The sequence below is a fragment of the Carcharodon carcharias genome, chromosome 9 (assembly GCF_017639515.1).
Source record: "Carcharodon carcharias isolate sCarCar2 chromosome 9, sCarCar2.pri, whole genome shotgun sequence".
In the NCBI taxonomy this organism is placed as follows: Eukaryota; Metazoa; Chordata; class Chondrichthyes; order Lamniformes; family Lamnidae; genus Carcharodon; species Carcharodon carcharias.
Window position 1 is genome coordinate 149,721,556 of NC_054475.1, and position 27,959 is coordinate 149,749,514.

At 40.9% G+C, this 27,959-nt stretch overlaps 3 protein-coding genes across 4 annotated transcripts in view; 2 read left to right on the plus strand and 1 right to left on the minus strand.

The window, feature by feature from the left end:
* Nucleotides 1-12,763, plus strand: part of cnpy3 (canopy FGF signaling regulator 3) — a 44,617-nt gene extending 31,854 nt beyond the window's left edge. The window contains exon 8 of the mRNA XM_041194712.1: nucleotides 12,213-12,763. Within this exon, the coding sequence (XP_041050646.1) occupies nucleotides 12,213-12,457 (245 nt within the window). The 3' untranslated portion in view covers nucleotides 12,458-12,763. The remainder of the gene's footprint in view (nucleotides 1-12,212) is intronic.
* psmd10 (proteasome 26S subunit, non-ATPase 10) lies at nucleotides 549-24,799 on the minus strand. Its single transcript, XM_041194713.1, has 5 exons — nucleotides 24,490-24,799; nucleotides 23,161-23,259; nucleotides 18,411-18,557; nucleotides 8,794-8,960; nucleotides 549-2,255 (listed from the first exon to the last, which is right to left on the minus strand). Exons 1-5 carry the CDS (start codon nucleotides 24,601-24,603, stop codon nucleotides 2,102-2,104), a joined length of 681 nt encoding a protein of 226 aa, XP_041050647.1. The 5' UTR covers nucleotides 24,604-24,799; the 3' UTR covers nucleotides 549-2,101.
* A 371-nt stretch (nucleotides 24,800-25,170) lies between these two features.
* The window catches only part of atg4a (autophagy related 4A, cysteine peptidase), a 53,087-nt gene continuing 50,298 nt past the window's right edge, over nucleotides 25,171-27,959 (plus strand). Inside the window, exons 1-2 of one of the 2 annotated variants that reach the window (XM_041194709.1) lie at nucleotides 25,171-25,300; nucleotides 27,217-27,327. In XM_041194709.1, coding sequence (XP_041050643.1) covers nucleotides 25,270-25,300; nucleotides 27,217-27,327 — 142 coding nt within the window. In that variant the 5' untranslated portion in view covers nucleotides 25,171-25,269. The remainder of the gene's footprint in view (nucleotides 25,301-27,216; nucleotides 27,328-27,959) is intronic. The other variant, XM_041194710.1, reaches the window with a different exon arrangement.

A 27,959-nucleotide genomic window follows, 5' to 3' on the forward strand; every position in this document is an offset into this window, starting at 1 on the left:
TAGGAGGACAGTAAGATTGAGCTCTCCAGTAGTGGAGTGGAGTAAAGTCTAGGAACCAACTGAGGATAGGGGGCCATCTCAAGAATCTGCAGTAGAGATAGTATATACTGAGGTCATTGCTCATTGTCCTCAGATGAACATGGAATTGGGCAACCAGGAGACAGAAGAGCAGCAAAGGTTAATGCAGAACCAGTGAAAGAGTGCAGCACGGTTCAAACAGATGGAGGTGGTGCAGGATCTAGTGTCATTGACAAAGTAGTTTGATCAAGTAAGGCAGCAGAATAGTATTGTGAAGTCAATCTAAGGGAACAAAGGAATACAATGCTCTTAACACATTGCAACTGTAGGTCAAGTGTGTCAGCACCTAACCTAATATCACTGAGGATGAGCGAGTCCATAGCTTTCCCAGAACGAACCAAGGTCAACCAAGCTCCTCTGGAACAATGCAGAATAACAAAGAACGATCATCATCATAGTTCATAAAAATAATTACACAAAATTAAGGAAAAAAGATTCAGCATTTTTTTAGATAAGAAACAAAGCAATGATTGTGTATACATCTTTATTACAGGAACCATATTCAGTAAACACTAAGATCATATTGGTGAACAGTAGGTTATAAGAGAAGTAGCACTTTCAATCAAATTTCATTTTTAAGTATGATCTGCTGCACAGTGCTGCCAAACCTGACTAATATCTCCAGCATTTTTCTTCTTATTTCAACATTATAATTGATTTACATATCAAATGTTCCCTCAGTAACCTCCTTTCACCAAACCAGAACTGATATGGTAAAAGATAATGTCCATTTACCTCAGCAAATACACAAGCATTTTTTTGTTTTAACATTAGCTCCTACACCAATGTATTGCAGTGGACATTTCTAGCTGTGAAATCAACACAAACATTAATGTTGCACAGAATCAGAAGTTATCCTTAGAAAGCATCAAAAACAAAACTAGAGAACATTTTTTTAAATATTTTGTAGTTCCAACAGTAAGAGGTTCAGCAGTAAAAGGTGACAATCAATAACTCCATTAAACAGTGTGTTTAGTGATGAAAATAAAATGTTAAAATTACTGCTTCGCATATATTAATCCTCTCTTCTCCCCCAACTCCCCAAAGGCTCAAATGAAGTTAGGATAGTCACAGTCGGCAATGATGACTGTACCCAATTAAATGTTAGCCAACAATAAGGACAAGACCACTGCTTCATCTACCTAGGATGATTCCAAATTTATCAATATAATGCTATAATATTTTCATCTATTGTTTGTGCCAATAAATGAGTCTAGATAATGACTTTTTAAAAAGAGTTTTGTTGCTGATACACGAACGCGACAGTGACATTTCAAAATGTTGAACCTACGGGGGTGGTGGGGGGAAGGAGGAATAAGGGGAGAAGGGGGAAAATACGTACAAACACATACACACAAACTGAATAATGGTCTGAGCAGAAATCTAGGGTGGAAAGTAGACAAGAGGGGCTAGGGGAAGAAAGGATTAATCATTCGATGACAATCCTCAGAAATTTCAAGTCAATATCACAAGTTGTTTTCAAAACATATCCAACAGAATATGTTAGTGAAGTTACACATTACTGAACACACTCCTATTTTTATAGTTTCACATCTCTGGTTTACCAGTGACATCTTTCAAATCTAAACCCAATCCAACTGTTAGTTACAGTGACTACCTCACACTGCTGCAAGTTTGGTCTTTGATGTTCTTTATCAATGAACAGTTTTGACACTGCACTGAAAAATGGGAAAGAGAATTTATTCTGTGATCAGTGCTGCTATCACTGTTTTGACAAGTCACTTGAAGGTACACACTTTGTTTCATGTTCGCAGAGCTGTTAAGATCAAAGAAAATTATATCGAGACTGTGGTAAAAAGACTTTCCTTCAGGTACAAGTCCAAATAATTCATGAGTTGTAAGTAACACAACTTGTGTGGTGCTCATACTTGGAGAGATAGCATGTAGTACACAACCAATACAAGCATTCAGACATTAGGTTCCTCGCCTTGCTCTTATTCCATGTTTTGAGGAAAACACCACAGTTTGGACTGGTGTCATAAAGAATTTTCATTTTCCATTTTCAACCTTCTATCATTCTCCTCAGCTGTAAGCCAAGACCACCTTTAGCCATTTGTAGAGGTGTCTTTTCCTCCTTGTTCTCAATGTAAATGCTTGCTCCATTCTCCACCAGAAGCTTGGCTTCCTCAGCCCGTTCTTCATCACATGCCAAGTGCCTGCAAAGAGAAGTTTAAATTAAACATTGATCTCGCACCTACCTATAGTAGGGCGAAAAATTAGCCATTTCAAGCTGCAAATTTGTTGGCTTTCTGTTGAAACAATAATGTACAATTACCACATAGCTGTAGAACTTATTTATCTTTACTGTGTCACAGATAGACTATTTCCCTTGCATTCAATGGACAACTGTGCATTTTTAGCACTGAGGGCTTTTAGTTTCACAGACAATAATTTTTATGCATAATTATTAGCAATCAATGTTTGTAGTTACAGATCCATGTGAAGAAGTTGAGGGGGTATGACAGCTGGATCACCATATAAGGTTCACTGGATAGGAATCAGGACTATGAACCCACTCACTCCACTTGTTCTGGGTATATTGAGAAGGAAGACAATGCACATCACCGCATCACTGAGATTAGCTACTCAGCACAGACCACAGATTGAACCAAGTGCTGTACAGTTCAATAACACATTTACCCATTGTCTATTGCAGTTACCAAGAGATTGGGCCTGAATTTACTGAAAATGGCCACCATAGCAATAAAGCATCCATGGTACGTGCCATTATAATGTGGCAGAAGTTAGGGAAAGTATGGCACAAATGATTGATCATTATTTTCAACATGCAATTATTTGTTGGGGCTTTTGCACTGTCCCACAGAGACCTTGGCCAAAAAAGTTGACCAGCTGATGATCATAGCCATTGACTCCATCCCCTCCCCACATCCCACTGAAATCAAAGTTGAAAGCAAATTTGCAGAATTTCAGGCAAAACTCAGGCGGCTGCTGCTGCTTCAACTGAACAATAATGGCATTGGGAACTCGGCAGAAGTGTGAACAGTTTATTCAAGAAGATGGTAGCTTCTGATGCCTCTGCAGCTATTTAATGCACACACAATCAACCCAAAGAGACTAATCCCCAGATCCATTCTCATAAATCAATTTCAAAGTGCTATGAATCCTTTTTGAGACCATAAGGTGCTACATAAAAGCATTTTCTCATAGTTATACATTTTATAATCAACAACCCTCATGACATAATCAGTAATTATTTGTATACTGGAATGTTCATAATTGTGCAATTATTTCATTATTTTATACTTTATCTTAATGATTGTCCATGACAATGTAATGAATTATGATTGTTTTATTTGCATTGTCATCACAATTCGGTACCTGCCACCATGATGATTTTTTAATAAATCAATTATCTTTCTAACCCTACATGCATTATAAAATCAATAAATAATAATGTAGGCATCTGATGAATATGAAGAAAACAGACCCCCCAGTAAAAGAATACACCAGGTGCAGTTAGAAACTGAAGTTATCTGCATTGCTTTTTGCATTTGCCCAGTTTGGCAGGCCTTTGGCACTTCTCAAGAGCTGTGATTAAATAATAAATGAAGAAGAAGTGGGAGTCCATTACCACTTGTAGGAATGTCAACAACCACAAAGAAGTGGACATATTTCACAGGGACTGCTCCCACTGTCGAATAGTTCAGCATTTTCTAGTTAAAATTTAAGCCTTGTTAAGCAGTCGATTTTATGACATCAGAATGTCACATTGGATCAGCAAATAAGTGCACAGTGGTTATCATAATTGAAATATTTTGTGAAAATATCTTGGTGCCATGTAAAACATTTACAGGTTGGGATGATTGCAATTCCCATGTTTATATTAACTTCCATTGAAAAATATTTAGATTTAGTGTGCAAAGCTAGGGGGAGAAAATTTTAGATATTCTTAAATGCTAGTTTCCCTACATGACTACCTACTAACGCAGCTACAACCTCCAGCCTTTGATCTTTATCGAACATCAGCTGAACCGCTTAGCTCACTGCAGCATATTTTAAATCAGTTCTTCAGAAAATTGTGGCATGAATTTGTCACTGAAGGGGTGGGGTGTACAGCGGTCTAACTTATGACATTTGTCACCAATATCACTGAAGTTGCAGTTAATACCAGACCAATATTTTGAACTTTGTTATAATTAAAGAATTCACAGCATGAATTCAAACTTGCAACATTCATGAACCACTGACAGTTCACAGTTGGTTCAGGACTCAGATTGAATTTTATCTCACTTGTAGAATTATCATGATGCTAGTGTTATAAAATGCCACCATCTTTTCCCTGTATACCAGCACACTCACGTGGAAAAGGTTACAGGCAGTTTTGCAAAAACAAAATCTTTAAAATGTTGAAAGTTTCTCTTTTCTTTCCTCAAGAAACTGTCATAATGGTTAAAATAATGATTCAGCGATATTTTATCAACCCTGCTTGTTACCTCCTCAAAAAACTAGTAATTTCGTCAAACAAGATTACCCTTTCACAAAGCATGCTGACTCTGCCTGATTATATTATGATTTTCTAAACGTCCTGCTATTACCCCCAAAATGGTGGATTTAAGCATTTTCCCTACGGCAGATGTTAGGCTAACTGGCCTATAGATTCCTGCTTTCCGTCTCCCTCCTTTCATGAATAGAGATGTTACATTTGCAGTTTTCCATTCTGCTGGGACCTTTCCAGAATCTAGGAGATTTTGGGAGCTTACAACCAATGCATCCGCTGACTCTTTAGCCACTTCTTTTAAGAACCTACAATGCAGGCCATCAGGTCTAGGGAACTTGTCAGCCTGTAGTCCCATTAGTTCTCACATTACTTTCCCTCTAGTGATAGTGACTGCTAAGTTCCTCCCTCCCTTTTCCCTCTTGATTTTCAACTGCTATTGGGATGCTTTTGTGTCTTCCATTGTGAAGACTAAAACAAAATACATGTTCAATGCTTCCAAATCTCATTTCCCATTATTAATTCCCCAGTCTGACCCTCTAATGGACCAATGCTCCCTTTAGCTACTCTTTTCCTTTATATATACTTGCAGAAACTCTTACTGTCTGTTTTTATATTTCTAGCTAGCTTTCTCTCATGCTCTAATTCCTCCCTTCTTATTAATTTTCGAGCTGTCCTTTGCTGGTTTATAAAATTTTCCATTCTTCTGGCCTATACTAATCTTCACAATATTGTACGCATTTTCTTTGTTTGATATTAACCTTAACTTCCTCAGTCAGCCATGGATGGTGCATCATTTTCAGAGTCTTTCTTAATGGAATGTATTTTTGGTGAGAGTTATGAAATATCTTCTTAAATGTCTGCCACTGCTTCTCCACCATCTTACCTTTTAACCTATTATCCCAATCCACTTTAGCCAATTCTGTCTTCGTACCCTTGTAATTGCCTTTAATTAAGCTTAAGGCACTAACTAGTCTTAGACCCATGTTTCTCATCCTCTAACTGAAGGGGTATGGTGAATTCCTGATAAACACTTCAGTTCAGTGAAATGTCCGCATCAATATTGTTATAACCTGAGGGAGAGGGGGATTTCATAGACTCAGATGTTTACAGCAAGGAGGCCATTCGGCCCATCGTGTCCATGCTTTTCAACAAAGATCTGACTACACCAATCTCATACTGTGACATTGTATGTTTGGTGTTAGAACGAAAGCATAGATCTATATTTATATCAGAAAGTCCCAAAATGTTTCCAGTAAATTAATTATTTTGAAGTATAATCTTTGCGGTTGTGGTCAAAAACAGCAGACAATTTTTCACACAGGAAGGCTGCCTAAAAGCTTTTAAAAAAAAAAATGACCAGTTACTCTGTTTTGATGAGGCAGGGTTGAAGCATGAACATTAATTGAGGCATGAGGATTATTCCTTAGTTTGCTTTGATTAGCAGCTTGGGATCATTTTTTAATTTGTTCACAGGATATGGGCATTGCTGGCAAGGCCAGCATTTGCTGACCATTTCTAATTTCCCCTTGAGAAGTTGGTGGTGAGCCACTGCGGTTCATGTGGTGTAGTACACCCACAGTGCTGTTAGGGAGGGAATTCTATGATTTTGACTCAGCGACAGTAAAGGAACACCAATATAGTTCCAATCTGAATGGTATGTCACTCGGAGGGGAATTTGCAGGTGGTTGTGTTCCCTTGCATGCGTGCTCCATGTTCTTCCAGGTGGTAGAGGTTGCAGGTTTGGAAGGTAATTGAAAGTCACCATCTTTAAAATAGTTTCTGGGAAGCTCAGTTATTATCAAAATTTTATGGCTGTCTGACAGGCTAATAAAATAGGAAATATACACAGCTAATTTTCTTTGTTCACCAACTGTCCATCAAAAGTTGGATGGTGCATCTTGAACAGTTCAGCCCTTTGGAGCATTGCTGGACAATGAAAGAGGTGCACAATGGGTTTTTTGGAAGGTTAACAGTGATCTAGTTCTAGGTTCAGTCTTACATTGATTTTTAACACAACACTGCCTTTTCTATATCCAAGGAAGAAGATTCCCTACTTTCACTGTGCCCACCCATGCTCCAGTTCAGACTACCTACCGCTGAAACTCTCCCACCTCCAGACATAACACTTCATACTCTCCTGGTCAGCCCCCATTCTCCACACTCCATTAAGTTCAGCTCTTGTATTCAGTTGTGCTCACCTGTGCTCAATCACCTACATTAGCACCCATTTCCCCAGCACCTCAAATTTAAAAATTCTCATTGTGTTGTAAGACATCCATGATTTCACCCCTATCTCTGTAACCCCTCTAGCTCTACTTCCTGATACCCTCAGCATTGTTTCTCTGACTTCGCCTTCTTCTGCATCAATCAGCTCTTTCTGCCCCACTGCCATCAATGGAAACTGGACTTTCAGCCACCTAGGTCCCATTTTCTGGAATTCCTTTCCTAAACTTTCCCACCATTTCAATCTTCTTTAAGCCTCACCTCTTCAAACAAATTCTTGGACAGCCCTCCTAATCTCATCTTCTTGGGCTCATCATCCACTTTGCCCAGGCCTATGAAGCACATTAAAGAAACATGCGATATAAATGCAAGTTTCTATTGCTATTTGATCCCTGGTTTGCTTCAATTGAATAAGTATTGGTAAGTAAAGGCACACACTATTTTGTAGGAAGTGAGGGCTTGTGTACGATTTGCTAAATAGCCAAAGAAGGTGAGATTAAGAATCTGGTTTAAGAGGGGAGTTTAAAGAATGTCTTAAAGAAGATTGAAATGGTGAGAAAATTTAGGAAGGGAATTTCAGACAATGGGACTGGGTAAAATTGATGCATAAGAAGATGGAGTCAGAGAAATAGTGCTGGGTGTATGGGGAGTATGGCTCGAGGGGTTACAGAGAAAGGAGTTGTGTTTGCTACTATGCACAAGGATAATACTAGAGTTAAAAATTCAAAATCACAATATAGTGTGGATGGTATTGGGCCAATGCAACGGTGAGCAAACAAAGCATAATAACCACACAATTACTATTGCCCGAGAAAATAATACTATGGTCAGGTGATTAAGGTCAGCCAATGAGGCCTAGAAAGCAATACATGCTTACAATTGGCCAATTAGCTGTTTCATAAGCAATTCTAATTTTATTTTTTTACTAATACACTAGCAGATCTCTGTAGCATTCATTGCCTAAGGGAGTCAGAGATTAGGTCATTATAAAAGACAAATTATATATCTGATGAAAGAACTTGGAAAACATCTGAGACAAATGTGTTCAGAGATAGTGAAATAATTGTGGTTTTTGACTAGTTCTTGGTAACTGAAGCGTGATGAACACATATCAAATGCAAAATTACATACATTGAATATCCTCTGGCATTGGTGATGATAAATAGGATGTTATGTCTTATAAATACATGCTCAACCAAATAAGCACATGTTATATTGTTCTACTAAATTGGAGCTGTGTTTCCTTAAATCGGAAAAATCAAATTCTTAGGTAAACAGGTTACTGGGTTATTCTAGTTACTGTAGGTTATTCTGAGCTTAATTGCTTTTTAATCAGAAAATGTTGGGGATTGAAATATGCCTATTAGTTTGAAACTAGAGATTAGAAATCCAGGTCAGAAGGAACTTCAAACATGTTACAAGTGTGAAAAAAACAAGGTGTGTGCGCATGTGACAGTTTAAGGTGTGTGTGTGTGTATGTGTGCGCGTGCTGCTGAGCAGCTTTAAATGTTGTTAATGGATCTTCCAAGGCATTGCTCAGTTTGTTATATGGGACACAAAGTGGACAAAGAATATAGAATATTCCAGTAGTTGGGGAAAAAGGTGTCGTGCTAATATGGACCCTGCATTGGGATTGTCACGATTGTGTTTTTTTAAAATTGGATCCTGGAAATTTGGCTTTCCATGATTGTTTTCAAGTTCTTAGTACAAAAAAATTAAAGCACTGATACTATGACTACATCATATGCGCTAGTTCACTCTGTCATAAAAACTAAACACTTGACAATATCTTGTGCGTGAAACCTTTTTTTAAATTAAAAAATCCTTTTAAAATGAACGAAGCCTGAAATTTGTAGCAATCTGACATTTGTCAACAATCTTATTCAATGATGTGATATATCTGTCTGTAGGTGACACAAGGTGGGGAAGCCAAAAGTTATTTAGTTATACTTTTTTTTTAATAACCCATGCCACATGAACTACACCCCTTTAAAAAAAAGTAAGGTACTTACAGTGGTGTGTTTCCCTCCAAATCCTGGAGGTTCGTAGAGGCATTATGCTTCAGCAACAGCTGTACAAGGCGAAAGTTTCCTTTTGCTGAAGCTCTATGCAAGGGAGTGGAGTGGATATTGTCTGTAACATTAGGGTCTGCTCCATTCTCTAACAACATGCAAGCAATCTATAGTAGATAGTGAGAACAGGATTAGAGTTTTAAAATAAAAGCAGTTTGCTGCTTCACAATAATAAACACAACTTTAAATGGTTGCGACATTAAGTAGGTTTGATTCTGCACTCTGCAGCCTCTCTCTGGAGAAGAGAAAAATTAAAGGAGGAATTATCAACATCACTAGCAATTGGTTGGCACGGACTTGTCTCACATTTGCCTCTCCTTGCATTAGATGATTATTTAAATAGAAACAATGTGCAAGGTTACAGGGAAAAGGCAGGAGAATGGTACTAAGTCATATTGCTCATATGGAGTGCCAGTGCAGACATGATGGGCCGAATGGCCTCCTTCTGTGTTGTAACAATTCTGTGAATTACAGGGGACCCAGGAATACTTCTAGAAGGCTGAACACACTAAAAAGCAGCATAAAGAGAATAGTCAACCATCAAAATTAAATGCTATATACTAGTAAACTGCCTGTTGCATTGTTTATTTTAATATCCAAGATGGCAACAATGTTAGGAGACTGACCCCACAGCACCACCTACTCACTGGATGAGGCAACTACAGTGTTACAGACAGTGTTTACATAGGAGCGTTAAATTGATTTTGGGTGGTAGTTATCACCCATTTGCACTACCGTACAGGATCAATTTCCTTTAGACTTGCCTACTATCTCAAATTATAATTATTGACAAAAAGCATGACCAAACACCATGACAATAGAAAGTGCATGCACAAGACATGTCAAATACATATTGAAAAAAAATATCCATCCACATTAGCTTCTCCAGTCTCTTCAGTTTTCAACTGGCTGTAGCTGTGCTTTGAGTAAATTACAAGATACATGACTGATGAAAAGTATGCCCTCATTATAAATAGTCCTTCAGAGCCAAGCAGTTTACATCTTGAGACAAGTCACAAGTTATCTTCCTGGAGGTGACATGAAATGCAATCTTAAAATGCTTAGAATTACAGCCCTCATGATGGGGGTTTTATTTTAATTTAAAAAAAGTTCTTGTGGTTTAAGGAGTTTTAGCAGTCAATTTGTGGAATCTTCATCATGGAGAAGGTACTGAATTCCACTCACTCATGGATTTGTGAACTCACCCTGGAGTGGAAAGTATACCGTTATGCACCATGAAAGCAGATTTCATTAGATGATCATTAAGTCATACTGATGAACTCAGTGAAGAATTCAGATGTAGACCAGTCAAGGCTATTGAGATTGTAAAATGGAAAGCAATGTGCAATGTTTATAATCCCTTAAACCACTGAACAGAAATTGTTGTGCTAGTTTTAAAAGCATAAGCTCATCTTCATATCACAGCTGAGCGTGAGAGAGGTAGTTCAAACATATAAAAGTAAAGAAATATTCAGAAATAAACATAATTGAGTATTATGGAAAGGGGTCATAGAGTAACAGCGTAATGCACGTCAGGCCAAGAAGTGATAAAGTCCATGGCAACTCATTATGTTTGCATTTTACAAGTAATAAATAGGTCAGTTATTTTATAGAATGCAAATGCATTTAAATGAGCTGTCGTTGCATCAGTTAGCACACTAAGGAATGATCTGAACTAGACTAAACTATACCATATCAACTGATAACAATTATCATTTAACCATTATACCAGACAGCTAACGGAGCGCTGAAGAACTATTAATTAGCAGCCTATAAATATGTTAGATATAGAAGCAGAAGTTAAATCACTGTGCCACTCTGGCATTATCAAGCCATGAACCTGACAACAAAATGTCATGAAAATAAAGCTCTGCACAAATATCATCGACCTAAAATGTTAACTCTTTTTCTCTCCAGAGATGCTGCCTGACTTGCTGAGTATTTCCAGTATGTTTTTGTTTTTAATCCGGATTTCCAGCACCTGTAGTATTTTGCTTTTGTTAAGACATGTTTTATTCTCTCCCCATCATACAAATACAGCTGCATGCCCCAAAGAGACTTGTAGTTTCGAAACATTCAGCAAAACATGACAGACAAATAAAGGGGGAAAAGCACCGTAAGAGACTATGGGAAGTACAGAAAATGCAGGGCAGAGCCTTCACAAGAGCTGGCTGCTGAGTCAAATGATCTACATGAGTAGGTGGGCGAAATCATTACCAAACCAGTGACAAATGCTTTGCAAAGTTACAACTGTTGAATTCTGACAGGTGATGCAGCCATATCAGTTTTTAATTTTTGTCTGTCTGTGGATTTCTGGATGCGTTTGGGTCAGTGGATTACGGATATCAAGAAAGTCAAGGTGGGAGGAAGAGGGAGAAGTTCACAAAGAAAAAGGCACAGATTACATCAGCAGTAGGACAGCAGGGTAACCAGGGAGCAAGACATTTTCTTTTAAAAATGGAATGTGGCCAGAAGTTGAGTCAGTAAGGAGAGTAAAGCAGCCTGCTAGGGGAGCAAACAAGTAAACAACTGAGTGCCGTAGAAAATGTCAAGGACAGAAAAAGGGTGTTAACAAGTTGGAGGAATTTTTGTGAGCATTCGGAAATGATCCTGCAACATCCTTCCTATAGTGTAAAGCTCAAAACCACGGTCCTCCAACTGTGGTTTTACTAAGGTTTTATAATATATTCACCGTTACATCTAGACTTTTATATTTTATACCATAAAGCTTAATATTCCATTAGTTTTTGTTAAATGACATTAGCCACTCGAGGTACTGCATTTAACATGTTGTGAACCTGAACCTTCAAATCCCTCTGCTCTTACAGCTCATTCAGCCTTCCCCCTATATAATTCTATTTTTGCTAAAATTCAAAATGTATTCATTTTGATTGACATTGAATTCCAACTGCCACTTATTTGCCCATTCCAACATCTTCTCAATGTCCACTTGCAGCTTCCTGTAATCCTCAGGATTATTTATCCTGACCCTATTTTAGTATCATCTGCAAATCTAGACATTCTGAATAGAAGCAGTCCCAAAACAGAGCTCTATGGAATACTACTACTCATTTAGAATAACTAACAAAGTAGCCTCAACTCTTAATCTTAGTTTCCTCTCTTCTGAACAGTTTTTAGTCCAATTTGCTACTCTTTCTGAATTCCAAGTCCTTTAAAATTCTATAGCTTCCTGTGTGACACTTTGTCACACTTTTGGAAAGTCCACATTCACCAATTCTGTAGCCTTGTCAAATCATTTTGACAGGTTCCTCCAAACCAATTTTCCTTTCTGAAATCTAGGTTGGCTGCCACTACTTATTTTCTCTTCATCTGGATATTTCATGATTTTGTCTTTACAGATACCAAGTGTTTTTCTCCGTGGATTTTAACCACTAAAATTACCTGGGTTAGCTCTATGCCCTTTTTTGAGATGGATACAAAGACATTGCAGCTGGAATGCCTGGAACCACAGTCTAGCCTTCTCAATCACACTTTAAAAAATATATATAAACAAACTTCTGACCTGCAGCTGTCAGACTGGTACGGCTGGCAGCATGGCCATGTAAGTCATGAGCCCCAATATGGACATCAGCACATAATCTAGACCGACATTTCAATGCTGCCACCTTTTGGATAATATATTAAGTGGAAGGTGGCTGGTGGATGGCGAATGGACATTCACCAAGCATCCTCGTCAACATTCCTCCTTCAAATAACACAAAGATTACCTGGATATTTGTGTGTTGTTTGCTGCCTAGCTGTGCCACATTTGCTTGCATGATGGCGACTGCATCTTAAAAGTAATCTACAGCTTGTAAAACACTTTGGCATGACCTGAAGAGCTGAAAGGTTCAATACAACTGCAGCTTGAAGAACAATTAAACTGTAAGCTCATCCAATGTTTATATAACAAATAGACTTGGTGGTTTTTGTGGAAAAATTACACATTATGCATTACGTGATGGAACGCTTCTAGTCATACAAATTAGCTACAAGAGATTCACTCGTCATATATTAAAAAGACTGCCAATGAACGTACAGGGAGGAAAAAATATTAAAACGCTGTGCATGTGATCGGAAGCTTGAAACTAGTTTTCAGAGTTCCCCAACCAAACAGCACTTAAACCTTTAGTGACCGAAGGTGTTCTCTCCTTTCTAATTAGACTTTGACCTTTAAAATAGAATATGTGGTAGCACAGTCCTGTCTTTATACAAGAGTACATTATCTGGCTTATTGTGAGCAACATCACTTCTTCTAGATTAAAAAAAGATTGTGAGTGGCTACCTGCATTTGCTCCATCATACCAACTGCAACATATAAATTCTTTGCAGCTGCAAGTTCAAAAGTCATGACCAGAATTTTACATTCAACATGCGGGCTCAGCGGGAGCGGTCGATAAGCCAGCTGCCACCTGCGATTTTACACGGGCGGGCCAATTAAGGCCCGCCAAGTGTAAGACATGACAACAGCAACAGCGAGAAGGTGTGGATGGGGGGGGCACGGGAGCTTAATGTCCGCCGGGTCCAATGGCAACCCAGCGGCCAATTCAAAAGCGGCCGCAGCAACCATGCGAAGGCTGTTAGTGCAGGACCAGCACAGGCTCCACGGGCCAGAGGATGCCCACCAAGGTCATCAAGGCCAAGAGCACAGCAGAGTGAGCAGGCTGTCTCCAATGCCAGTGCCAGCGAGGGGAGAGCACCTAGATGTAGCACCCGCAAGCTAATACTTAAAGCACCTTAAGCATAATACGGGTTTATCACTGGTGATTTTTTCCCCCCTACTTTTAAGTTAAATGTTATTTGGTGTGATGGAAAACACCTATCAATTTAATTAGTATTATTTATGCCAGGCGCAACAGCATTAAATGTGTTTCTGTTCAACAAGCCTTTGGGTGCTTCATTAGTTCTGCAGGTGCAGGGTAACCCACGATGTTATGAGTGACTTGTTTGTCATTGAACTTTATTGAAATGGCACATAGTGCACGTTGTTCACCAAGCAAGTGGTCCTGTCAGGTAAAGTATGGAATCTGCAGACCTGTCATGTGGTGGTAGTTCTTATTTGGTAGGCTAGCTGAAGGAGCGTTGGATCAAAGCATCTTGGGTGTCCCTGCCTCCCTGGAGGTTGCCCAAGTCAGCTCTATCCCCTCAGCATTCTCCTGACCGTGCTCATCCTCGGACTCATTGTCTGTTGCCAGAGCAGCTGTGTCAACATCATCTTCCTCCACTGCGTCCCCCCCTTTCCAGTGCCAGAATGTGGAGAGCGCAGCATGCAACCACTATCAGTGACACACAATCCGGGGATATTGCAGTGCAACCCCTGAACGGTCCAGGCATCGGAAGCGCATCTTGAGAATACCAATGGCTCTCTCTACCACCGCCTTTGTGGTGGCATGGCTCCTATTGTACCGCTGCTCGGCCTCTGTTCTTGGATGCTGAAGAGGCGTCATAAGCCACCTTTTGTGGGGTTAGGCCTCGTCACCCAGCAGCCATCCATCCAGTCAGGGTGGAGCACTGAAGAGCCTCGGCACCTGGGAATGTCTCCGGATGTAGGCATCGTGGGAGCTGCCTGGGTACCTTGTACAGACTTGCAGAATCTGCATCCTGTGGTCACACATTATCTGCACTTTCATGAAGTGGAATCCCTTCCTATTGACGAAGGCAACCGGCTCACCCGCTGGCACCTTGATAACCACATGTGTGCAGTCGATTGCACCCTGGCTGCGGGGGAACCCAGCAATCACTGCGAAGCCTCTGGCTCGCTCTAACTGGCTGGCCTCGTCCATTGCGGTAGTGAATGAAAGTCAATGCACGCCTGAACAGAGTGTCTGTCACCAGCTTGGCACAACTGTGGACAGCTGATTGGGAGACTCCACAAAGGTCACCCACCGACCCCTGGAAAGAGCCAGAGGCATAGAAGTTGAGGGCCACTGTGACCTTCAGCGCCATTGGCTTGGGGTGCCCACCCACACAATCGGAGCTGATCTCAGGGCCGATCCTCTGACAGATGGAGGTCAATGTCTCCTTCGACAGACGAAGCCTCCTTCGGCATTGCACCTCAGACACATTGGGGTAGCTGCACCGCCACCTGTAAACCCTGGTAGCAGGATAGTGGCGTCTTCTGCGGTCCCTTCCACCTTGGACTTCCTGTTGGCCCTGCACCCCTTGTGCCTGCGCCTGTCCTCCCACAGGTCATTCCCCTGGAAGCTGAATAGAGACATCTGGCCTCCTCCCCCTTCTGGCCCACTCTTCCTCCTCACTGGAGGTGCCTCCAGGGGAGACCAGAATCCCCATTCCTACAGTAGGGGAAGGCTGTCTGATACCTGGAAGGACCCAAGTGGCATGCCTCCTCCAGAGTCCTGAACTGAAGCCTCTTATTTCTGTCAAAGCAGTTCTGGAGCAAAATGAAGGTGTCCTGTTTACACAAGCAAGCAGCAGCAACTTAGAAATTAAAGAACAAGCAACTCACACTAGCAAGCCCACTCATCCCTCTTATCCCACCTGTGGATGAGGATTTTGAAAATGTGGCCTACCTGCTTGCTCGTTGCGTCCGTGTGATGCCCAGAAAAACCGCAAGGGCTGCGTAAACTCCGAGACAATTGGTGTCTCAAGGGCCTTAGCTGGCCCGTTAATTAATGGCAGGTGCATCTCCGAGCTCAAAGCGTGCCTGCCTAGTGAAATAATGCAAGGGTGCACGGTGATGTCAGGACGCACACCCAACGTCATCGCGCATCATATTACACTGAGGCGTGTCGGGTGCACTCTCACACACCCAACATAAAATTCTGGCCCATATTTCTACAACAAATCAAACCTAAAGATAGAGAACATACTACTAAAACACAAGGAAGGTTGGAAAATTTTCAATAAAAACAATTGAAAAAGAGAACGGTCAGTAATATCTACCAATGAAGACGGTCCGATCAAGTCACTGCAACAAACTTGTATTAAAAATCCTTACAACCACCATCTTGGGTTCTCCACTAAACTGAGGACATATTATTAGAAATAAAGTTTATAACAATGGGACATGAGAAATAGGATATTTAGCATAGTGATTCAGCATAATCTAAAAACATGCATTTGCTGTGTTTGAAATGCTTGCAGTAATTCCACCAGCAGCCTGCATTAATGTGCTTCTCAGATTCAAGCAGCTTACAGCTATCAGTATTCACCAATGCCTACAACTTCTAAAAATGTTTGTGATTGTAAGTGAGAAAAGCCATTTACAGCATACAGTGGGTCTGTGCCCCGCTCCTCCCTATGAAAATTCCAAGGGACAAAACACAAAAATTAGCTTTGGTCTCTTGCCTGATTATGATTCAATGACTCTTGTCATGTCTCACTAGTGAGCCGATCAGCAGCAAATGTGAGAGAGAAACAGCTGTGATTGGAGGAGCAGCGAACATTGGCAAGTATGAGTTTGTGTACACAGAGAGAAACTCTGCAGCATGTAGGGTCTCCACTCACTATGCTTTTCTACGACTATGGCTGCATTCACCCAACTCCCGGTGCATTGGCCCGGCTCTGGCAACTTCCCCCGGCTCCCAGTGCTTTCCCCTGGTTCTCCCCATTGTCCCCACTTTCCCCTGGCTTTTGCCACTCCCTTTGGTGGGCACAGGCGTTCGGGAGCCGCTAGGCCTCAGACCTCATTCCAGGTCTCTCTTCCGCTCTCATGGCACTTATCCACCCCTCCCAGCCAATTTAGTGCGGGCATGTGGGTGGCTCAAGAGAGGTGTGTGCGCACGAGGTAACTGTTCAGGTGGGAGCAGAGGCGGGCAGAGAGAGCGTGTGTGTGTGTGTCTGCACACGGGGTGAGAATGCGTGTGTGGTGAGAGTGTTTGTGTGTGCGCACGGGCTGACAGTACACACGCGCAGGCGGTGGGAGCGCACATGCGGGCAGTGAAAGCGCGCATGGGGTGGGTCTGTGTGAGTGAGCGATGATCTGCGTGTCTGGCTCACTCCCCATCTTAGGGTTCTCATTCACCTTCAACCCCACATGCCAACAGGCACTCTTACAATGGGTGAGGGTGAGTGAGTGAGCACCTGAGACTGGGAGTGAGCTGGATACACACACACTCTCTCACCCTTTCACACTCTAATGGTAGTCTTTATATATTACTCGTTTTGTTCATCATGAATTTATTGATGTGACTTTTTTTTTGCTCAGCAAGCTGTTTCTGTTCATACGTCAGTTTTTTTGTTGAAATTCACATTTAATGTTGTGGCAAACTTTATCCTTCTGAAATTTGCTCATTGCCCCCCTCCCACCACCACCACCAAGTGAAAAGATTGGTCAAGCTGTGCCAATCAATCCTGATGATGACCATATCAGAGATGCGATCACATTCCATTCTGTGTACAATTTCATTTAAGGATAGACACTGCCAGAAAGACAGATGAAAAAAAAACATTGCAAATCTACATTGTAAGCTTACACTGTCCTCTGAGAAAATCAAGGAGAAAACAGCATAGGTAAGTCTTGTGTTTGAGAACTGCTGGTATGTCAGCAGATATAGAAGAGCAACACGACACCAAACATTACCAGGGACTGTACTAAAGTGTGCAAGGAGTGCGAAATAGACTTTAGGGAGCAAGTGCATCTTTAAAAGGGATATTGTAGTTATGTTACTGGATTTGCAATCAAGAGGCCTGGATTAATGATCCAGAAACAAGTTCAAATTCCACCGCAGCAACTGGGGAATATATTCAATTTAATAAATAGGAAGTATTAGTAACTACAAAACCACTGGATTATCGTACCTACCCTGGTTCACTCATGCCCTTTGGTGAAGGAAATTTGTCTTCTTTATCCAGTCTGGCCTTTGTATAACTCCAGACCAACAGCAATGTGGTTTCTTCTTAACTACCCTTTGCAATGGCCTTGCAAGAACTCAGTTGTGTTTGGAAAGGTGGTTCACCACCACTTTCTCAAGATCAACTAAGCATGGGAAACACCCTGGCCAGTGACATCCACATCCCGTGAATTAAAGAATATTGAAAAGTAATGGCAATTGTGTGAAGTTGTACTGTTCTGCATGTCCTTTCATTTATTAGAATTACTGAAAATAAAACTTAGCAACTCAACTTGAACATAAATATCAACATATTGCACTCTAGTTGGCTTTATGTCTTTTGGGTCTATGTCCAAATGATATAAAAGTGCAGGGAGTGGTGAACTAGAATCTGTAATTCCCAAGCCTACAAGATTCTTCACAGAGACTAAAATCGAAGAATATGTTTTATTCTTTCGTGGGTTGTGGGCATTGTGGCAGGGCCACAATATTTGTTACCCACCCTTAACTGCCCTTGAACTTTGCACAAAATAGAGCATGTGAAGTCTACTTACACAATGCAGAAAATGATTTAAAGGTAAACAGTGGTTTCATCAAAGTACCTCAATCACAAGCAAATAGCAGAGGGCCCTAGGTGTTTGAGGAACGATGACCCAATAAGAATAATGATCTCCTCAGAGATGGAGAAGTGAGGTTGACAACTCTTCATTTATAAAAACAGGATATAAATTAAATAGAAATTGACTCATGTTTAAATGTCAATACCTCATATCGGTTTCGAGAAGCAGCATAGTGCAGTGGTGAACAACCATTCTGATTGATAGCATTGACCTGTGCTCCTTTACCAATCAGCGCTTTCACTATTTCCTCTCGACCTGCCGATGCAGCAATGTGTAGGGGAGTCCAGCTGACCTGTACAAATAAAATTATCAGCGCATGTTTTTATGGGCACTACAAAATGTGAATCTTAAGAAGCTGAAAATTCTGGAAATACACACACAGATCAGTTAAGCAGCTGAGGCAGGGTTACGCCCATTTATCAACACACATCATAATGGTAGCCATCTTTTCTGTTTACAGCTGTTGAATGCCCCATGAATTTCAAACATTTCTGTTTTTATTTCAGCTTTTCAACATCTGCAGTTTTTTTCCCCTTTTTGAATTGTAGACTTACTATTAAGTTCTGATTAACAAATTCTATGTAATGTTTTATTTATTTTCTTTGTTTGTGCTCAAAAGTGCAAAAGAGTTAAAACGCTACATAGTATTGAAAATACTGTATATGGCCAGAATTTTAACACGAGTCTCAGGATGCAAGATCAAGACTTCTCTTTAATTTGTCCCAACAATGTGACTTAGTTCTCATGAGCACCCTCTCATGGTATGAGTGTAGATAACATCCTAGATGATTCTTTCACCATAATTGGACACTTGTGTAATAGAGCAAGAGATTGGTTTAGACTACCCCAAATTTATTTCATATAGGACCATAATTGCGAGTAGAGAAACTGGGAAGAGGTGAAATGATTTCCCTAGTGCAACTGAAGTAATGCAGATAACGGGGTCTTGTTTTTGAATAGCACACTTCTTTCAAACACCAGTTTACTTGGCATAAATTGTCACTTAGCAAGCTCGCTGAGAGAAATTGCAAAAATAGTTGTATTGGAAAAGAAGTCTGATTCTGGAGGAGTGAGATTGCACTTCAGGGGTTAGGACTGAAGAATGTTAATGCTGCACAGTAAAGGGAGCTTTCTGCTACATCTCAATGGGCTTAGGAGTGCTATGTGATGCCAAAGATGGAAAAATGTTAAATTTCTTAGCACCATAAATCCTAATTTGGTTTGTGCAAGATTCACCTAAAAAAAGAACTAGTAGGAACATAGGAACAGGAGGAAGTAATTTAGCCCCGAGCCTGTTTCAGCATTTACTGAGATCAAGGCTGATTTGCGAACCAGCTCCACAGGTCCTCCTTTGCCACGTGTCCCTTAATGTCTTTGGTTAACAAAGAACTTTCAACCTTAAAATTAACAACAGATCTGGCATCAACTGCCATTTAGGGAAGCGAGCTTCCATCATCCTGTACATGTAGTGTTTCCTAATTTCACTCCTGAAACGCCTTGTTCTAAATTTCAGACTATACCCCTTCTACTCAATTAGCAGAAATGGTTGCTCTTTATTTACCCTATTTGTTCCCTTAATGCCTTCAAAGATTTCCATGAAATCACCCCTTAAATTTCTAAATTCCAGGAAATATAACCCTCATTTTTGAATTCTCTCCTTGCAACTGATCCCTTGAAAGCCACGTATAATTCTAGTAAGTTAAAAGTGCACCCCCCCCCACCCCCAAGGCAAATATATCCTTCCTAAGTTGCCCAGAACTGCTCACACACTAAATGTGGTCCACTCAGGGCCATGTATAGCTGAAGCATGACTTCTATCCCTTTGTATACTATTCCACTAAATAAAAAGGCCAGTGTTCCATTAGCCTGTCTGACTATTTTCTATGCTTGTTCCTGATATTTTAATGATCTATGTAACTGGACCCTCAAGTCTCATTGGCCCTCCATTGTTTCTAGCTTTTCACCACATAGAAAGTAGCCTTTTCTATCCTTTTCAGATCTAAAGTGGATGAACTTATATTTGCCTACATTGAAATCTATTTGTCAGTTTTGCACATACACTTAACCAATCCATATCTCCTTGTAATGTTAATGCTTCCAAATACACTGCTCACAATGTCACCCATCTTAGTATCATCAGCAAATCCGGGGATACATGGCTTTCTATCCCATTGTCAAATATTGTTTAGTTGAGGCCGCCAAGACAGATCCTTGTGGGATACATCATCACATCCTGCCAATTAGAATATCTGCCCATTATCCCTATTCTCAGTCTCCAGTCACTCTGGCTACTTTTCTATCCAGGTCAATACTTTGCCTTCAATTCCATGAATTTCAACTTTAGCTAACAGAATGTTTTAAGAGATTTTATCAAAAACTTTATAGAAACCTGCATAAATAATATTCATAGTCATTCCCCCATCTTCTACTTCAATCACCTTTTCAGAACAGGCATGTTCCACCCTTTACAAATTCATGCTGGCTGCCTCCGATCAGCTGAACATTTTCAAGATTTTCAGTCCCCTATCCTTAATAATAGACTCTAGCAATTTCCCATCAACAGATGTTAGGCTAACTGGTCCATAGTTCCCTGGTTTCCTCTCTCACCTTTCCTAAATAGCAGAGTAACATGTGCGATTTTGTAATCTAAAGGACAGCTCCCAGAGCGAACTTTTCACCTACTTCTTTTAAAATCCTGTGACAGAAACCACCTGGTCCTCAGGATTTGTCACTCTTTGGTGCCATTGTTTTATACATTATTTTGCTTTTGTTAATTTCTGTGAGAGCCTGTCGCAGATTCACTGTTTGTTTCCTCAAGATGTTTGGCATGCTGACCCCTTTCTCTACTATAAGTCCAGATGCAAACTAATTATTCAGCATGTTCACTATTTTCTTATCTGCATTTATGCAATATCACCTGACAGTTTTCAAGGGGATCACATTGCTACTGGTCACCCTCTTTTTCCTAAAGCAATCATGAAACATTTTGTTGGTTTTGATATCCCTTGCAATTTTCTTTTAATATGCCTTTTTTGTAGCTCTTACTAATCTATTTTGTTACCCTTTGCTATTCTTTGTATCTTTCCCATTCATCAGGATTGGTGCTGCTTTCTGCATTTTTGTATGCTCTTTCTTTCAGCTTTGTCTCAGTAATGGCTACCATGTGATGCCCCCCAAATTGAATTTGCACCTGCAATTCATTTATTTTGTTCCTTATAATCTGTGAATTTATACAAAGGACCTTCATATGGTCCACATACTTGTTTTTCTGCTCTAATATTTACCTCATTTTTTATTTCTTCCATCTGGTTTAACTACTTTACATCTTTAGTTTTAGCTTTAACTGTAGTGCTTAAAGCACAATTTCTGTCGATTCGTCTACTCCCACTTCATTTATTTCTGAACTTTTTTTTATTTACTGTAACTTTTTCCATTCCCATCCCCCCTGCTCCCCCACTTAATAGTTTAAAATCCTTGTTTCTGTCCCATTTATCGTCTCCACTAGGACTCTGGTTGAAGCCCACTTCAAGTGGAGTCTGTCCCAATGATACAGTTCCTTCCTGTCCCAGCACTGCTGCTAGCATGCCATGAAATTGAACCTTTCATTTCCCACACCACTCTTTCAGCCTAATCTGCAAATGGTTTGGGTAATAATCTGGAGATTATAACCCTTGAGGTTCCCCCCACCAAGCAATTTAGTATCTCAAACAGAAACTCTTGCTTACCCTTCCATGTTTTGCTGGTCCCAAAATGGATCACCATGACTGAACCCAACCCCTCCCTTTCTCCCTCTTTATTATCCTTTCAAAGTGGTTCAAAATGGCACCAGATAGGCAACAACGATGTGTGACTTTCAAACCTGCTTATAAAGAATGCTATCTGTCAAAGTGAGTGAGTGGGGTGGGGGGAAGAGGGCGGTGGTTGGTGCGGTTGTGAACTGAACAGTGTTATGAGGCTAATGGTTCAGTTGTGAGGATATGACAATTGCAGATGCACCACTTACCTGAGGTCATTAAACTTTTTGTGCCACTGCATCCAGGTCTTCAGCACTATGCTGCTGGCACCGACCCTAATGGTTGGTATTTTTCTGAGGGGCCTCCCATGCGGACCTCTCTCTCCTCCTGTCCAGCTTCTCCATCAAGGCTTCTTGTGCTATGTAAGAGAACCTTGGCACCTACCCTCTACTATGTTGCACCATTCTTCTATCTTTCCCAGGTCAAACTCAATTAAACTGACTTCCAACTCCTGTTCAGGTATGCAGCCATACAGTAGCATGAAGTTTGTGTGCTGCCTGCATCAGAAGCAACGTGCGCGAGTTAATCGTGCATTGTGATCCCTTTACCCATCTTCTGGCCTTAGCGAATTTCACAGTCCATTAAATTTAATACAATTTTTACATTAACCCGAGGAAATAGTTTGGAACTTCACAGGATCCCATTGCTTTTATGGTGATCGTGAAACCCATGAAAACACAGGTCTACGTATAACGACAACTTGCATTAACGTAGCACCTTTGATTTAGTAAACCATCCCAAGACCCTTATCAAAAAAAAATTGACAAGGACAGGTGACCAAAACCTTGTCCAAAGAGCTAAGCTTTAAAGGAGGATCTCAACTGACAACAGTGAGGTAGAGAGGCAGATATGTGGGGGATTTTAGAGCTTAGGGCCTAGCCACAAGCAAATGCAGCCACCAATGGCAGAGTGAAGGAAATGGGGGATGGTTAAGAGGCCAGATTTGAAAGAATGCAGAAATCTTGGAAAGTTTTAGAGCTACAGGTGGTTACAGATAAGGAGGGGCTAGAACAGTGAAAGAGCTGAACACAGAAAGCAACATGAACTGCAGCCGCAAACAATAAGAAATAGCTTGAACAAGAATTAACCAACTCTACTCACATCATCTTTAGGATCTACTGGTACTCCAAGACTTAACAGAAAGTCTACAATGTCCTTGTGCCCAGCTGAACATGACCAATGTAATGCCGTCCTGTTATCCTGAGCAAACATGAAAATAGAGGATTATTTTAAATTATTTATTCCTCATGTTGAGTCCGCATACTTTACATAAATAACCCTCACAGATTTACTATAAATCATTTCAGAGATATCCAAGCTACAACAGCCATTAATAGAAAAGCAGAATAGTGCAAGCCCTGGAAATCTGAAATCAAAACAAAAAATGCTGGAAATACTCAGCTGGTCTGGCGGGATCTGTGGAGAGAGATACAGAGTTAATGTTTGGGGTCAACGGCCTTTCATTAGAACTGGTCCAACACCACTACAATCTTATATACTGGAGGCCAGGTATTTCTCTATGCCAAGTTTCTTCATCTAGTTTTTGCCTATTAAGGAAGATAACTGCCCAGGGTGCAGCCATTCAGTGAACTGGTAATGGTTGGAAGCCAGTTATTCATTGAGAAAGCATAAGCATCAATTTCTGAAGCTGACCACTGGGCAGCTGTTTATTTCCTCTCGCTGGGGAATCAAGAATACAGTGCACTGTCTCAGGATAATGGGTCCTTTACTTAAGACTGATATGGGGAGAATTTCTTCACTCGGAGGGTTCGAATCTTTGAACTTCCCAACCTTAGAGGTTGTGGATGTTCCGTCATTGACTATGCTCAAGGTAGAGATAGATTTCTGATTTCTCAGAGAATCAAGAGATAAAGAGAGCAGATAGGAAAGTAGTGTTTAGCAGAAGATCAGCCACGATCATATCGAATGGAAAAATGGCTCGGAAAGCCTTATTATCTACTCTTGTTCCTACCTCTTTTATTCAAAGATAAATCAAATGTCAAGCATCTTCTATTAACTCAGCATTTACATGCTGCCTGCAATGAACCATCAAGGAAAGATTCTCCCTTGCAAGAAACAAATGTGCAAGGCTCTGGGGATAGAGCAGGGAATGAGGCTGGATGGGTTGTTCGACAATGACCTGGCATGGGCAGAATGGTCTCCTTCTGTGCCATAAGTGACTCTCTAACAAACTCAGTGGAGTACCAATCCCCAGCGGAACTGCAGATGTAACTTTAGGGGCCCAAACCAATCCTTCTGATTGAGATAAAAGCAAAATACTTAAGATGCTGGAAGTCTGAAATAAAAACAGAAGCTGCTGGAAAACTCAACAGATCTGGCAACTTCTGTAGCGAGGGGAACAGAATTAACATTTCAAGTCCAAGGACCCAGCCTATTGGCAATATAAATAATGAAGGAGGTTTTGCTTACTTGGTCAGTTTTTGTAGCTAGGCGCTTGTCTGACAGGATAAGTGCTTTAAGCTGCTCCAAGTCCCCTGTGTAGGCCAGGTTGCAGATCTCTACATTAGACACTGCACCGTCCATGCTGCTGAATCATTCACTCTCATAGCAACAAGAGTCTGCTCTCCACTTCCACTCGACCTGACACACCTTCCGGTTCGTCGGGACTTTAGTTCGCCCCTTGCTGCATGCAAAATATTGGCCACGCCCCCTGCCTCGCGGACAATCACATAATTTGCCACACCTCTTGCCGCGCTGTCAATCATGTCCTTTGCCACACCTCTTGCCTCGCTGTCGATCACGTCCTTTGCTCCGCCCCCTGCCTCCCTTTCAATCGCATCCTGCGGCCCCGTTTGTTAATCACCTCGTTTGCCACGCTGCCAGTCAAAGCACGTTGACCAATCAGATTGAAGAAAAACACACCGGGCAATGCCGCACCGATTTATGCGTCGAATCGGCTATAACTTCCCATCCTCCAGGATCAGTGCCCTGTTGTTGGCCAAGCGAAGGTCAGGCATATTATTAACGACTGAAGAAGTCAGCCGTGCCCGAGGCCCTACTTGAGCTTTGGGCCTTAGCAACGGAGGCGGGACCAGCTCAGACCGGATAGTACGTCACTGCCGGGCATGGTGCATTCTGGGAGCTGTAGTTCATACTGTCCAGAGGGAGACAAAGGCTCAGGAGGCAGGAGAACTACATTGATCAGAAGGCACTGCGCCGCTTGCGCAGGCGCAGTGCTCTGATCCTCTGATGACACTGACAGGACTGAGAATGGAGGCAGGTAACGTCTTAGCTATTGTAACAAAACTACAGCATGCAATTCCAAAAGTCTTCACATGCTTAATTGCTGTTTCTAAGTTGATTTAATGGTTTTTGAAAAAGTTGTCGGTGGGTAGATAAAAGCTATGGGTGGAACTTCACTACTGGTTGTCTGGAGGCCACAATAAGTATAAGTATTGTAACAATCAGTTTGTGGGGATGGTCTCAACCTACAGGATGATTATTAATATTATTGAGATCATGTGTTTTAATCTCAATTCATTATTTAGCATATTACTTGTACTTATACTGAAACTGAAGGCAGCCCTGTGAGCTCGGATTTTACCTGATGTCAGCTAGGTTTATTTGTTACAACGTTCACAGGAGCTCCTTTTTATCAGTGCTTTTCGTCTGCTCAACTTTCTTTTGTCATGTTCGTTTATATTGCTCAAGCTTGATAAATCTTTCAGTTAAGCGAAGCTTGTAAGACGCGCACTCTAAATCTGTTGTCAGGTTAGCGAAAGCTTGTTGACTATCTGTTTCACAATGACACGAAATCCTGTACTTAAAATAAAGTGACTTGGATCCAAATAGTGATGACATCCCGTGTTCTAAGATTGATTCTTGGTGCCTTGAGTTGACTTTTTTGGCAGCTTATGAGCATTGACCGCAGCTGCCCTTGTGCAACAGTATTGCCAACGTTTATTGAATCAAAACCAGATCAGGGTGAGCTTGATAGGATAAAAATTATGTTTTAGGCATGTGAGGGCGAATCTATCTGATGTGTTGCAACACTGAGTGGTGAGACGTTTCTTGAGGCTACGGGGAAAAAAATGCTTTTTGATATTGCATGCCTTTTTTCCCATGTTATGAAATAAATAAGTGAGTGCCAAGAAGCTCCACAAACAGTGGGATGTTATGAGTTGAAATTGGCACTAGAGCCACAGAAATAAAAAGAAATTGCACCACATTGAACCCTGGTGACTTAGTGAGTAAATTAACTGTACGTTGTGGACCAGGAGACTCCCAAGGGCAATCTCTGCTCTGCTGAGCTAGCTGATCTGAGACAGGGCAATGCTACATTTTTGCCTGGGTTGAGTGAGAAGAAAGCTAGCTTTGGTCCCTGTTAGTGATCACTTTTCAGTGATTGATATAAGAAATTGCATGGATGTAAATCCTGAGCGAGGACAAGGTATGGTTTGGCAGTGGTGCCTTCTGTAGTCAAATAGCCTGGTAACGGTTACTGACCAGACTCCGTGGCATTTCTTGAAATAATGTCATGTAATTTTTTTGTGTCCACCTGAGAGAGTGGGAAATGTCTCATCTGACAGTTCAGCACTCCCTCAGCACTGCACTGAAGTGTGAACCTAAATTATGTGCTCTAGTCTATAGAATGTGGCTTGATCCCACAACCTTCTGACTAGGGCAACAGTATTTACCACTGAAGCAAGACTTTCCAGTTGGAAATACAGGTGACTGATAATACAACAGAAAATTCCATACACAGCTTATTATGTTCAGCTTAGCAGAGTTTTATTTTAATATTGATTCCTGGGATATGGGTGATATAGGCAAGGCTGGCCTTATTGCCTATCCTCAGTTGCTTAAGTTGGTAGAGGTTTGATAGAACCTAGGCTTGCTAGGGTACTTTATGGGCAATTAAGAGTCAACTACATTAGTCTCAGGTCATAATAAATGCTAGGTAAAGAAGGCAGGTTTCCTTCTCGAAAGCATATTGGTGAACCTGTTGGGTTTTTATGATAATTTAATAGCTTTGTGGTCAGCTTTACTGGTGTCAGCTTTTTTTTTAAGTTCCTGATTTGCTAAATAAGAATGTTGCTGGCGGCTTTGAATAGTTCTTCCGAAATGTATTTTTGTACCCGTTTAATGAAGAGTAATCATTTTTTTACTATGCCATCTGTTTTGTATCACTTACAGTTCTGGCCAAGTGTGAAAATCAAATACCTGGCTTCTCTGAATTGCTTGAAGACTTTCCGGACACTGAAGAGCCCACATGGATTCTGGGAAAACAGTATCACTTAAAAACAGGTAGGATTGGTGTAGTGAATAAAGCAACTACAATTAATCCCTCTCCCTATTCAGGGCTATTCTGGGTAAGATGGTTCCCAGTTTTTAGCTTTGAAATAGCTGCTCAATCTAGACAACAATAAGGCACCAGCAGGAGATTGTTAGTTCTTAAATGGGGTGAAAATAGCTAATGGGTAGTTTCACTTTTTATCTCCATTGCGAGCAAAAACACTCCTGACAAATAAACCTTGGTACCAGAATAGAATGTGTGAGTGATTGAGCGTTTTCAGTTCAATGAAAGAGATAGATCTCTCTTTAAATATACACTTTTAGGGGTATGGCAAAGAGGAAGAAGATAAGAGTGAAGGAAAGAGTTCATCAAAATCAATTTCTAAGAAGAAAAAAAATCAATGAAGCGTCTGGAAAGCAATATTTTTGCTTGAAATCAGGAGTAGAGATGAAGGGATGAAGTAAAACAAGAAAATACCAGAAATGTGCAGCAGGTTGATCATCATTTTAAAAGGAAAGATAAGCTTAACAATGTATGTGTGACATTTGTGAACTGTGTTGATGAGGGTCATATCTTTCAGATGTTGAGTGACCTTCTGTACGTTGGCTGTAATTACAAGCTTGCAAAGCTGGAAGCTAATGTA

Bases quoted from the DNA above. Each gene is read 5' to 3' on its own strand.
- psmd10 (XM_041194713.1), bottom strand. From the start codon at position 24,603: ATGGACGGTGCAGTGTCTAATGTAGAGATCTGCAACCTGGCCTACACA. The intron at 23,260-24,489 runs GTAAGCAAAACC...ATGTTTGCTCAG, and splicing joins TAGCTACAAAAACTGACCAA to GATAACAGGACGGCATTACA. The intron at 8,961-18,410 runs GTATTGACATTT...TATCTACTATAG, and splicing joins CTTCTCGAAACCGATATGAG to ATTGCTTGCATGTTGTTAGA.